The sequence below is a fragment of the Melanotaenia boesemani genome, chromosome 8 (genome assembly GCF_017639745.1).
Source record: "Melanotaenia boesemani isolate fMelBoe1 chromosome 8, fMelBoe1.pri, whole genome shotgun sequence".
NCBI classification, from domain to species: Eukaryota; Metazoa; Chordata; class Actinopteri; order Atheriniformes; family Melanotaeniidae; genus Melanotaenia; species Melanotaenia boesemani.
The window spans coordinates 21,584,093-21,597,271 of NC_055689.1; the positions used below are offsets into that span (position 1 = coordinate 21,584,093).

The following is a 13,179-nucleotide window of genomic DNA, read 5'->3' on the forward strand; positions in this document are numbered from 1 at the left end:
TAAAGCCTGAAATGATTAAATTCTCCAAAACACAGTAAATATGAATCATTATAAACCTGAGGGTTTTATTGTAATTTAAGCTTAAAACTGAACAAAAAATTACTTATTTATTTATTTATTTTCTTCAGCTCCTGAAAAACCACACACACTAAACCTCATGTTTTGTTTGTTTACTTCTGCCTCTAGTTTTAATTTCCAGTGACTCAATTTGCCCTGCCGCTAATCAATATCACTTCTGGAGACTTTTGTTTATGTGTTGTGGTGAGATGTGTGTTGCTCAAAGCTTGAAAGGTAAATGGTGCATGGTGTCACATCAAGTCCTTAAACAGGTTAAGCTGTGAAATAAAAATGGATCTACGTCTGACTTGTTCTTCCTTTGAAAGCCTCTCTGCTAACAGTTCCAGTCCAGTGTTTACATTGCAGGTGGAATAAGTGACTAAGAGTGTTGGTCTGCACACTTAGCCTTCTTTTGTTTTAATGGTATTTTAAACACTTAATGTTTATGGTTGATGGATAGAGCTTATCTGACTACTGCCTCTTTCCCGGTGGGTTTTCCTTGGCGTTGGATCATTAAGTAGCAAAATGAATCACAGCTTCTTCCTTAATAATTTTCCTCTCAGAAAACACTGGAAGTTTCCTGCATTGAGTCAGTTGTCTGTTGATCATAGTTTTCTGAATCAACATTTGATTTTCTTGGAAATGAACAAATTAATTAGGTCTGAATTAAGCCACTTTTCTGCTACTGAAGGTCAAAGCATAAAGGAGGCTCTGTTATTTATCCAGATTATAGATTATTTAAAAATCGTAAATGGAGCTTTGTTTTCATGATGACACCATATCAGAAATTAAGCTTGAAAACTGGACAAAATCTAAACATTAATCCACTCAACATTTATCAACTTAATGCTACATCAAATATGCCTAAGACAAACTGAAAATATGTAAATTAATATTGTGGCTATACAGCAAGATTTTGATTTAATAATAATAAGATTAATAACTTTTCCCAATTTAAAATTTGGCTCTGCATTTGACCCATCACTAGATGTAGAAAGTAGTGGGATGCCATGTTTCAAGGCCCAAGGAGCAGTTGTGAGGGGTTAATCTTCTAATCCTCTTAATCCTGCCCACCACAGCATGGTTTGCTTGGCCTCAGCTTGTCCTATCAAAGCTTTCTTTAAATTTATCCTCCTTTTGATATCAGAGAAAGCTCTCTATCTTCATTTAGCTGTGGTGTAATACAGCCCGGTGGCTCTTTTTCAAGGGAATAAAGATTAGAGCTCCACAAGTGATAAAAGTAACTGATGATACAATAACATATATTAAAAAGGATTTGTGATGGAAGCCAATGGAGTCAAAATTAAAAGGTCAAATGAGCTATGAAGCCTGTGTCAGGCTGATATGACATCATGACACTCAAGTGATAAATAAAAAAAAACAAATAACAGATAAATGTGCCTCCATCTTTCTCAAATCACAGACTAATCACATCTAAGACATGTTCTCGTTTTTTTATGCCCTTCATCATGCACAGAGCCAGCATACTAACACGTCTCCGTACAGGTCTGCTTTCCTCACAAGAGGCTGACAGGTAGTGTGATGTTGTCAGATTGTTGGCAGCCTCCAACCTCAACCCTGACACACAAAGCCACATATTCATGTTTGTGCACACACACTCACTGCGAGCATGCAGGTGAGCAGGGCGTTCCATTGTGGGCGAGCCGAGGAAGCGAGGACAGTACATGTCCAAAATGACAAAGGTTGCTTTTACACCTGTCATGACCCGTTTAATCATCTACTACTTCAAACAGGAGACTGTGGTGCTCATGGCCTCCCAGCAGCCTTTGCTCCAGCAGCTCAGGACAGGCTACCATTCAGTGGAAGACAGGAAAGAAAGACCTGCTCACCAATATAAAACTTTAACTGTGTCTTCCATAAACTAAAAACAAATACGTTGATGTTTTAAAGGCACGGTGAGCAGGAGGCTGTAAATACAGGAAATGGGTGCCACATTTGATGTGATTTTACTATGGGGGATGTTTAGAGCATTTCTGTAAAACTAACATGGGTTCAGGTGATGGATTTACAATTTTAGAACAAAAACAAACGGGTTCTTTATTCATATCACATTTTCACTGACTTATTTAAAGGGGATTAACATTTATTTTAGCTGTCCATAAAGGCATAAAACATACAAGATTAACTGTATTAAAACCGGATATTGTTAATTTATATATAATTTTTTTCTGCATCTGTCTTTTGTCATGTTGTAAAATAATTTTAAATTAATAAGGAATTGATTTTTCACCCCAAATAATGCTCAAATGCAAATTTAACAGGACTTCTAAGAATCCGCTTTAATCAAGATATTGATAATAATGTTTTACTTTGTTAATGGATGTCTTACAATCTGTGTTTAAAGAAAACATGTCTAACTTAAAATTGAGAATTTATTGTTTAAGGCAAGGCTCTTCAAATCCAGCCATCCAGGGCCCCTGTCCTGCAGGTTTAGATGCTTCCCTGCTCCAACGCATCTGACTTGAAATGTTTGTTCAGAACCCTGATCCATATATATATATATATATGCGTGTGTGTGTGTGTGTGTGTGTATGTGTGTGTGTGTTAAATCCAGCACGTTTTACAATGAATAAAATAATAAAATACAAGCCTAGTCTACTGAACATCTTCCATTATCTGAAAAAAGCAACTCAATGTAGTGATTGAAACGTTTCTTCTCTTTGCGGTCGTTTCTAATTAATCACAACAGAGTCATATAAGACATTCTCGCGCACAGGGCGTGTTAAATGTCCATAATGTCGTTTATTGCCCGGGCAAGAGAATTCGGTTCTTCATCTCGGCGTTTCCACTGAATCACAAAGAAAATATGATCGAGCATCAGGCCACTTGTTAAATTCAAAAACAGCAATCTGTCGTTAACTTGCGTTTCAGTGAAGCATTTATATGCATATTATCACCGCAGCATCGAGCACATTGCGACAATATTAGCTAATCAGAAGCAGCAGTGGAGTGCTGGAGATAATCATTATCAAGTCGGTACTTAAGGCTCTGACACCTGAAGAGGGTCGGCCATCGGCTTGTTACACTTCCTGGAAGAAACAAACATTAGTCAGATAAAATTGTAATTTCCTGAAGAAACAATCAATTTGGACAACATATTATAATAATAATAATAATAATAATAATAATTATTATTATTATTATTATTATTATTATTACTTCTTTTAACGAATTAGACATTTCTGTGATATTTCATACAATATTTAAATTTTATTTATATTTTAATTATTTTACAACTGCCGGTTTAATAGCCATATGCATGTATATATATATAAACATATATTTGTATGGCGATCTATGTAAAGGTCGTCCGTGATAAGGATAATTAGATTACAGGCCTGCGTCTCTTTACGCGGCTGACAGCAGGCCTGTGGCCCGCGGTGTTTGACTGAGTCTGGATAAATGTGGAGACAGGGCGGCGTCCTGCCACTTCTTCCCACAGCCTCCGTGTGTCAGAGCAGCACACTTTGACACGACTGCGAAAAACACCTCATTCATCAAGTCCAGGCTCCGCGGAGAGCGAGTAAAGAAGTGTGTGAAGGGGGGAAGAAAAGAAAAGCAAAGAAAGAAAAAAAAATCAACAACAGGATTTTGTATTCTCGCACCTCTTTGACAACTGCTCACAGACTGAGATGATGGGATGGGGAGACAGTAGCGCATGGTTTGTTTCCTCCCTCAGAGAATGCAGTGTCCAGTTTGATTCAGTAACTGGGAACACAGATGAAGCCAAGAAGAAGAAGAAAAAGAAGAACAAGAAAAAAAAAAAAAGACTGGGCCCAGCACGAATTGATATGAGCTGTTACCCATCAGCTGCTCTTAAATTTATCGCTATATTTAGCACACAAATGGACACAGAGTAGCACAACTTCTGCACAAAAAAAGGCCTCGTCTCCTTCCTGAAGTAGCGGAATTTCACCATAGACTGTTTATAAAAGATTCAACAGAAGTAGCATTTGTAGAGCAGCTGTAATTATACACCCGGAAGCTTACGTTGTATTAGAAATAAATACGTTTTCTCTTCTTTTTTCCTTACTATTACTCAACAGAACAACCTAACAATAACAGTATCTGTGCAGCTCTAGAGGAAGTGAGGGCATAATTGATAGCAAATCATTTTTAATTGAAGTAATCTATGATTAATTGAAATTTTGTACAAATATTTTATTATTCTCGCTGTATTAATGGAGTAGATTTATTCAGGATAATGCTGGTGTTTTAACGGGATAATCACGACATAGCAGGGATAAATTGCTGCATCTGATTAGCTGCGTGGTGTTAGGATTATTAGTTAGATGTGCTGTTTTCATTGCAGTAGCTCTAGATATTAGACTGAGATTTTTCCTCTAGCCTGCCAAGTACTATCAGCAGTAATACTGGTCACGTCACTATCACCCATTCAGACAAATACCTGCTGAATGGCTGCGAGTGTGATGAAGTATTTGTTAATCTCTGAACGCGCACCTGAAGGCCTGTGAATGACTGAATGATTTAATTGACACCTCTCCACTTTTGATCACTGAACTCATCACAGTTGTATATTGGGGTCGCTGAACGAATCATCGCAGTTCAAAGCAGCTGCTGAGAGTTTCATGCAGCCATTTAATCCTCAATGACAGCGTCTGACTTAAATAAACCAATTAAGGAGCTGATTTATTGATCGTTGTACAGAGTGGAGAGAATAAACAAACCGTTTTTAATCATAGTTTATGTAAATACATATAAAAAATACACATGAATATAAAAACTATACTATTACAACTCTTAATATATTTTGGTGATATTACGTTTGCAAATATGTGCAAGGCGACGTGGTAAATATTAAATATAATCTGAAAATATAAAATAATGGGATTTTTGTTACGGATTTATTAATTGTTAAATGACACTTTTATATGATGTTGATGAGCTGAAGTTTTTTGTGACCATTGGTCAAAGTTTAGAAAAATTAGCTTTAATTTTTTATATTTTAAGAGATCGTTTTTTTTATGTTAATAAAAAAGTAAAATACATCTTTCCTCAGTTCAATAAAGTATATAGTGAAGCACTGGAGCAAGGAAAACTCCTTCAAATAAGTATTTTTTATCCTTGACTGCTGAAAGAAATATAGGTCTATTTCTAATCAACAGGTTTAGAAAAAAATATATTGAATTCAATATCTTTAAGTTAGACTTTGCTGATATAATATTAATGCTCCCTCTTAACTGTAGTTATTAATCATGAATGGCAGGTAATAAAATCAGAAGCACCGCAGGGAAACGCTGGAGCTCCGTCTTTTGTCTCAAAACTCTCGAAACTCTCTGACGTGTGATTGCATCCTTATATTGTTTTTATGTTTCATACGTGAACGGGTTTCTTTTACCACTCACTGTTTCTCGGTGTGATTGATTGGAGGAGCTGGAAGGCTGGCACCCCCACAGTGCTTCCAGCAGCTCCACGCTCCACATGATTGGTCCGCCTCCCTTAGCCGCGGTCACCAGAAGCACCTCCTCTCATAAACCCCGTCAGTCCGCACAAGCGTTTCCCATTACTTCCAAGAGAAGCAGCAGCGCGCTATTAGGAACTTTTCGTGCGACTTATGGCACACAACTAGCAGGTACGTGGCGTAAAGGAGTCTTAAGTCTTGTCTTGTCTTTTTTTTAAACTCATGACTTCTTGTACTCAAACTTGTGGCCGTGTGCGCTGAGAGCGCGTCGAGACCTCATCATTTCAGGGCATTCATTGTTTTATCGCTTCAGTCTGCCTCTCGGCCCTTATCTCTTTTCAGTCTTATCAAACGGTTATCTCTTTTGCTGTGAAGACATATTGCGTTTTGTTTCCTATCTGTTATGTATGAGTAAACGCGTGTGTGTATGTGTGTGTGTGTGTTTGGGGGAGGATAGTGATTTGACACGGATGGACCCAGTGCCTCTTAAAGAGCGCTTGATGGGAGTATGGCAGCCACTGTAGGCTGGATGTGCTGTATTGAAGCTATGTAAAGGAGACACTAAGGTGATTATCAAGTTAGATTTATAGTTTACTGGCTGAAAGTTGAATTTATTGAAAGATTAAAACAATGTGTAGATCAGATGATTTCCAAGCGCTTAGCGATTTTCTATGGATGTTTCTGGGATAGTATATTTGGGATACATTTGCCTTCTGAACTCCAGGAAACAAAACGATTTCTTTAAATTTTTAAACTGTTTCAACTCTTTTTGTTACAGGGTAAACTACCCTCTGATATTTTTATTACCCTTACGGTGAATGGAAAGTGCTCCTGGATGGACCTGGGCGAAAACACCTGGTCCATGGTCAAGCGAGAAGCATCCAGCAGCCCAGGGTCCCCGGTTGAGCAGACCTACCTGCCCGGTGACAGCAGGAGGGAAGGGCCCACTTCGGATGAGCTGAGGACTCCTCCGAGCGAGCTTGACGCTCTGGGGCACCGCCGATCAGACGGCAGATCGCTACACTCCTACCTTCACTTCGGACACCACAATAACACCTTGACCACTGCCGAGGACATCCCGCTGTTTACGGATTTAGATCAGGGGAGTAAACTCGTCCTCTCCACCGGAGCGCACAAAGCCAGCCTGCTGGTGGACCCTACCGACATGTACCAAACACTGGCTATCGCCGCAGCCCAGAGCCAGACTGGATATGATTCCTCCTCTGGTGGTTATATGCACTCCAACCCCAACTCCCACGTTTATGTCCCCAGCTCGCGGGTAAACCCCATGATCTCCAGTCTCTCATACCTGCAGGCCAGCGGGTCTGCTCAGCCCAGCCACGCTGCCTCCAGTCACTCAGTTTGGTCCCAATCCACCCCTGAGAGCCCCTCATACAGCACCGGGAGCCCGCACACTTCCAGTCGTTTCCACTACCCTCCAAGTCCGCCCATGAATAACGGGGCACCCAGGGAAACCGGCTACAGTAACACGTTGAATGTGAGCAGCAGAGATCAGTACGGCATCTCTCGTTCCCTCGGTGGGACCTACGCAAGTCCATACTCTCCTTATGTTGCACCCCAGCTGTCCTCGCCTTGGACTGGAGGACCCTTTGATAACACGATGTTGCACACCTTGCAAAGCAGAGGCGCACCCTTGATTCGAGCACCAAACGGAGGTAAGAAGAAGAAGAAAAAAACAGGGGTGGTGATGGAATTTCTGCCAGTGTGAAAATAATTTTTTTCTTTAAAAAAAAAAAGGAAATAATAGAGAAAAAAAATTAAAAATGTTAGAGCATAGCTAAATGCCTGCTCATGTGAGCTCTGAAAACCAAAAAGAGGAAACACACACGCACACACACACATATGAGGAAAATAATAATAAAAATATTGTTTTGGTTTTCAAAAGAATTGTCTATATAGTCTAAGATTGTGTGTGTGTGTCTATGCTGCAATAAATTATTGGCTTTAATGTGAGGAAGATAAACTAATACATATATAAATAAAAAGAAAATAACTTAAAGTAACTTTAATCTAATTAATTATAAAAGGGGCAAACTGTCAGGAAGAACAGCATTAGTACATTTCTATTTTTAAATAAACCTAATTATTTGATTTGCCTCAACTTAGACTTAATTAAAATGTCTGACAAGTGTAAACAGTTTTTTTTTTTTATTTAACCTTAGCCAATTTATTATGGCAAAAAAGAGATAAATATTTCATGGTGTCAATTGTGTGTGTCATTCTAATTTCTGCATTTTTTTTTCTCAATCTCAGATATTCTTGACGACATGGGGGAGAGCAGAGAGTGTGTAAACTGCGGATCTATCTCTACCCCGCTGTGGAGGCGCGACGGCACGGGCCACTTTCTCTGCAACGCCTGCGGCCTTTACAGCAAAATGAATGGTCTGAGTCGGCCATTAATTAAACCCCCGAAACGGACGGTAAGGAGACAGAGGACCACTTAAGCGCTCAATTTCCTGTCTAATTGTTGCAAACAATGGCGGGAGGTTATCGCCAATGATATTCATCTAATGCTGCAACCAAAAGCGACCAATGAGAAATAAAGCTATTAAATTAGATTTGATGATATATTAACTCTGTCATCTATCATTTAAAATGGAAATAAATCTGTTATTTTGAGTTTGATAAAATATTGACTTGATCCACACGGATTCACCCATCACGTCTTTTCAACTTCATACATTTCTAATATATTAAGTTTTTTTATGGCATCAACTAAAATTGATTTGAAATAAACAGATAAATGGGGACATTTCTGATTAAATCTTACATACCTTTAAAACTTTAATCAAAGTTTGCCCTTGATAATTGAAATTTACTCAGACGCCAACAGAGACAAATGTTTCCCAGTGCTATTACGCACAGTTTTTACTGGGAAATTAGATGTCACGTATAGACTCCTTGAAAAATAACACCCACGGGTAAATGCCAGTTAAATGGACATTACAATAGAACTTTTATTATTGTTAGGAAATAGGGCATGAATAGCCGAATTGTCATTTAATTAGTGGAGTGAGGCTTTCATTTAGATTCTTTCGACACCTAAACCATTTATTTTTCCTGACAGTTTTATGCAGTGCACATGCGTGTTTATAATTATATTTATATAATTATATTTTTGCCACTAGTCAACCTCCAGAAGGATCGGACTCTCTTGCGCCAACTGCCAAACCAGCACGACCACCTTATGGCGCAGAAACGCGGAGGGAGAGCCAGTGTGTAACGCATGTGGGCTCTACACAAAATTACATGGTGTAAGTTCAGATTTATTCAACAGTTCCTTAATTTAAAATTGAGCTTTCAGTTCAATCATGACTTTTTTTTTGCTCTTCAACCCGTGATGTTATCCTGCAGGTACCTCGGCCGCTTGCCATGAAGAAAGAAGGAATCCAGACCCGAAAAAGAAAACCCAAAACTTTGAGTAAAAGCAAGGGGTCTTCTGGTGAGTTATTGGTGATTATTGCTCACTGCGAGACTCTTATTAAACGTAACTTCTTTGTGGAAAATCATCAACATATATCTTGTTTCTCATAGGCAATAACAACCCCGTGTCCATGACTCCTACCTCGACCTCTTCATCCAATTCTGAAGACTGCTCCAAAACCAGCTCTCCGTCAGGACAGGGGTCAGGGGTAAGAATTTTAAAATGGAATTATTATTAAAATGCCATTGGACACGTTAGATTTGACATGGTTCACAATAAAATACATCTAAAACTAATGAGTTATTATTGTGAACCACTGGTGTAACAGGTGTGCTGGGGAAAAAGAAAAGAAAAAAAGAAAGCTGGTCAGGCTGACTGACGATTTGTGGTGATGACTGCTGCTAAACACTGTGTCATTGTAATATTCCAGTAAAATGAGCTTCACATTTCTCAAGATCTCGTGTTTTTTTTTTTTGTTTTTTTCAGATTGCGTAAAGTAAAAAGAATCCTAGTCACACTCCCAGCACAACATGTGTTACACACAACAAACTCACCCACCTCAAACATTGTTAAAGACTATAACTATATGTTTGCTGTGGTTGCAGGTTAGTTCGTCTGTGCTGTCCAGCTCAGGGGAGGGAACCGGCTCTGGCTCAGCAGTGAAGTACCCAGGACAGGACAGCCTGTACACCAGTGTGGGCTTGACCCAGTCGTCAGATGTAGCTTCAGTGAGGGGTGAACCCTGGTGCCCCATGGCTTTAGCTTGAACATTTAAACCTGAGAGCGGACAGAAACCCTTGCCCCCTCTTCTTTAAGTCTGGATGCTTGGTAGGGTGGATGTATCTGGGGACAATATTTGCTGTCTTCCCCCTCAGCTGATGCAACAAGAATTGGGGAGGGAGAGAAGAGGAGGGATGAAAAGACTGTCACTCACACCACCATCTTAAACCGAGCATGGAATATCTGGGATTGGGCTCCAGATTGGTGTGAGGATTTTGTTGCTTTAGAAAACAACCCTTAATGGAAGCACCAGGCCAGACGATTAACCAGGTGGCCTGGTGTGGATGACTTCTGGACCTGACGTGTACTCTGATCTCTCCCGTCCACGGCACAGAACCTGATCTGGGCTCTTTAAAGAAAGCCATCATGTACATAATGGATTTCCTTTCTGAAGAAAAAAGCTGTTGATTGGACATCAGTGCTTTGTTAAGCACTAAGGACATTTAGATTTTTTTTTCCGTAACTGGAATTGTGCCATAAGTGCCAAGGCAATTTTGATGAATCAAAAGAAAAATATATTTATAAATCTTTCACTGTTGAGAACATGGTTTTTAACATTGTTAATAAAGATATCAATATAGAGTAGAAGTTAAACAATTCTGTCTTCTTTTCTATTTTTTTTTCTCTTTATAAGTGGTTGTTAGTAGTACAGTAGTGGTGAACATGCACGCTTCCCACTGAAAGCTCTTACTGTATGACTGAAACTAGCTTGGTTTAAACAGGGTATAAATGTCAGGTAGTGTTTTTGTTTAATCATTTACTACAAAAAAAAAGCAAATAATCTACTCATTCAGACTAATTTTCTTATGTGAAAACATGTTGGGGTAGCAGTAAGGTACTATGCTTAAAAGACTCTTGCATGTAAAGAAGCTTGATGATTTTTTAATACAGAACGTGAAGAGTAGCTCCACTGACCTTTCTAGAAACTGCTGCGCTAACGTGTAGTGTTTCATCATTTTAATCAAAATCAGACCAAAGTGGAGCACGAGGTCACTCCTGAACAAATTCCTGCTACTTTAATGACTTTTATTAATGGATTTAATGATTAAAAAGGAGAGTTGTTGTATGCTGAAAAGAAAAAAAATGCAAATTGAGATGGAAAAACAACTGCCCCCTGGCTTAAGGGATGTCATTAAGTATATATATACTCTTCCCCTTCTTTCATTTTGTTGTGAGAGTTTTAAAGTGAATTCAATGAAACAGGACAAGATTAAAACCTGAAGATGCTTTAATGAGTGACAGTGATAAACCCTGGAACAAAAAGAAGCCTCCTCCCCTGCAGTTTGCTTCACGTCGTTCTCTATTCTGGACTTATTTATTTCTTGATTTCTAATGTGTTTCTTTTTTTTTTCTTTATATTTTTTCATCATGACATCATGACAAATTATTTTATTTAAAATTGAGTCCAATAAATTGTTCTTGTGATGCAAATAAATGTAAAGTTTGTTTTCAAAGAGCAGCGTTATTTCAGAGTCAGGCCATCAGTGTTTGTAAGTTGTGGGGAGAAAAAAAAAAAGCGTGTTCTTGGGTTCTCACACATTCTTTTGTGTGAGTCATTCACATTCATGCTTTCACTCCCTGTTTCTGCTTTGCTGAACAAAAACGTCACTTTTTCTAAAATGTCTTTGTGACTAGAAAAAAAAGAGAACAACTAATGCAAGTCTAAAATAAGAAAAAAATAAAAATGGAGATTTCTCGTTTACATCTCAAGCCAAAAAAGACGTTTACAGATTAAGATTTCCAACTTTACTAATAGGTTTTCATCCTTCTTTCCACTTTATACTTATGATTTATTAAAGCAAGTCTTTATTCTTCCTGACAACATTTTTACTCAAGAGTTTTTCCTTTTCTACTCGCCTCCCTCCGAGGGGCTCGGAGCACAAACCACTTTCCTGTGTCCTCTTGAACCAGCCGCTCAAAGTACCTGTCACAGTGTTTACTGTACTGAAGAGAATATGGCCTGTGAGTAATACCACATGAAAAGATTTTAGAGATGGTTAAGATTTACGTCTGGGCTTAGCGTTATCTGTCTGCTCTTTGACACATTGATCTAGCTAAGTTTATTGAGTGTGGAGGAATGTGCTACACTGCCTAACAGCCGCATGCAAAGCTTGGAGGTGAACTCTCTTTTTTTATGCTGTTTGTCTTTCCGTTGCTAAATTTGTACTTTTGACATGTGATCATTGTTGTTTGTTTTTCACAAATGATAATCCATCATAAAATTTGATTTTTTTTTTTTTTATCATTAATGCTACTTATGGTTAAGTATGACTGAATATGAAATCTGAAAACATTTGTGTAAATGTTTTTTCTTGGTGTTGCATAAAACCTGGTTTGGACAATGAGACCACCATGGCATTAAGTCCTTGAGTTTCCAAGCAGATTAATTACAAAACCACCTTTAGATATGTAAATGGAAGAGTGTTGAACTCAAAACATGAGCAAATATTTATGGGTTTCTAAATTTATGAGGTGGTCCTACCTTGGCACTGTCTGATTGGTATCCACGTTGCTATAGAGGGAGGTAATATAAACACAACAGCACAGAAATCCTCCCTGCACTCTCATCTGGATAGATGTTCGTAGGGCTGAAGGTCACATTTAAACCAGTTATTATCTGTGAGAGTGGTGGAAAGAGATGGTGAATAACAACTAAGGAGCCGAGTGGAACTTTTGTCCAAGTAAGTGATCAAAAGCTGCAAAGAGCAGGGAACAGATAGGAACAGTTAAGGCAGACGTAGGCAGAAAGACTTGATGGCTGTGCAGGGTTGAAAGTCCTCCCAAAGTAAACATGCTAGTCCAGCAGCAGACAGCAGGCCCCAGGGCTGTTTGGCCATAGGGCTGTAGCACAGTACGACGCAGTAGCTCCCTCAGGAGATGCCCGTTGATCTTTCCATGTTGCCTTTCAAAGGAGAGCACTGCTGGCCCTGCCTCCGGAAGAGATGGGATCTCTGACTCAGCCCTTTTGGGTTTCCTCGACAGACACGGTGGCATATACTGAGAGGGAAAACACTTAAAAACACGATAGCTGTCCTACTTGTGAAGTCATTTGGGTTTGTACTTGTATGATTGGAAAGAGTATTTACTTTTACAGACTTGTTATTGTTCTGGATTATTACCATGTGATTTATTTGTATTGACAGATTCATAGAAAGACACACTGTGCTTTCAAAACTATTTCTACAGAGCATTTTGGCTTTTAGTTAGCAAATACATCCAAGACTGAAAGAAAAGAATTAAGGTTCCTCCTCCAGCTCTGTCCTAAAAGGGAAAAGTTCAGTTCAAAGCAATAAGCAACACTGAGAAACTATCAGTCTGACAACCCTTTTGTTAAAAACCTAATAACAGTGAAAAGTATGACAGTACCAGCGATTGCATCATACAGTTATATATAGTCAGTGTTACTTTTTACAGAAATAGTGGGAGTGTGTTCAGAGAAGGCTAGGTGTCAGAG

General features: G+C 38.8%; 1 protein-coding gene across 1 annotated transcript; it reads left to right on the forward strand.

Moving 5' to 3' along the window:
- The first annotated feature begins 5,565 nt into the window (after window positions 1–5,565).
- gata6 (GATA binding protein 6) lies at window positions 5,566–12,072 on the forward strand. Its single transcript, XM_041992450.1, has 7 exons — window positions 5,566–5,671; window positions 6,279–7,176; window positions 7,775–7,941; window positions 8,650–8,775; window positions 8,876–8,963; window positions 9,056–9,153; window positions 9,551–12,072. Exons 2-7 carry the CDS (start codon window positions 6,336–6,338, stop codon window positions 9,710–9,712), a joined length of 1,482 nt encoding a protein of 493 aa, XP_041848384.1. The 5' UTR covers window positions 5,566–5,671; window positions 6,279–6,335; the 3' UTR covers window positions 9,713–12,072.
- Window positions 12,073–13,179: the final 1,107 nt, after the last annotated feature.

Excerpts from the sequence above, each read along its gene's own strand:
- gata6 (XM_041992450.1), top strand. The coding sequence starts at position 6,336 with ATGGACCTGGGCGAAAACACCTGGTCCATGGTCAAGCGAGAAGCATCC. Across the intron at positions 8,776-8,875 it reads TCTACACAAAATTACATGGT|GTACCTCGGCCGCTTGCCAT; the intron begins GTAAGTTCAGAT and ends GTTATCCTGCAG. Across the intron at positions 9,154-9,550 it reads CGTCAGGACAGGGGTCAGGG|GTTAGTTCGTCTGTGCTGTC; the intron begins GTAAGAATTTTA and ends CTGTGGTTGCAG.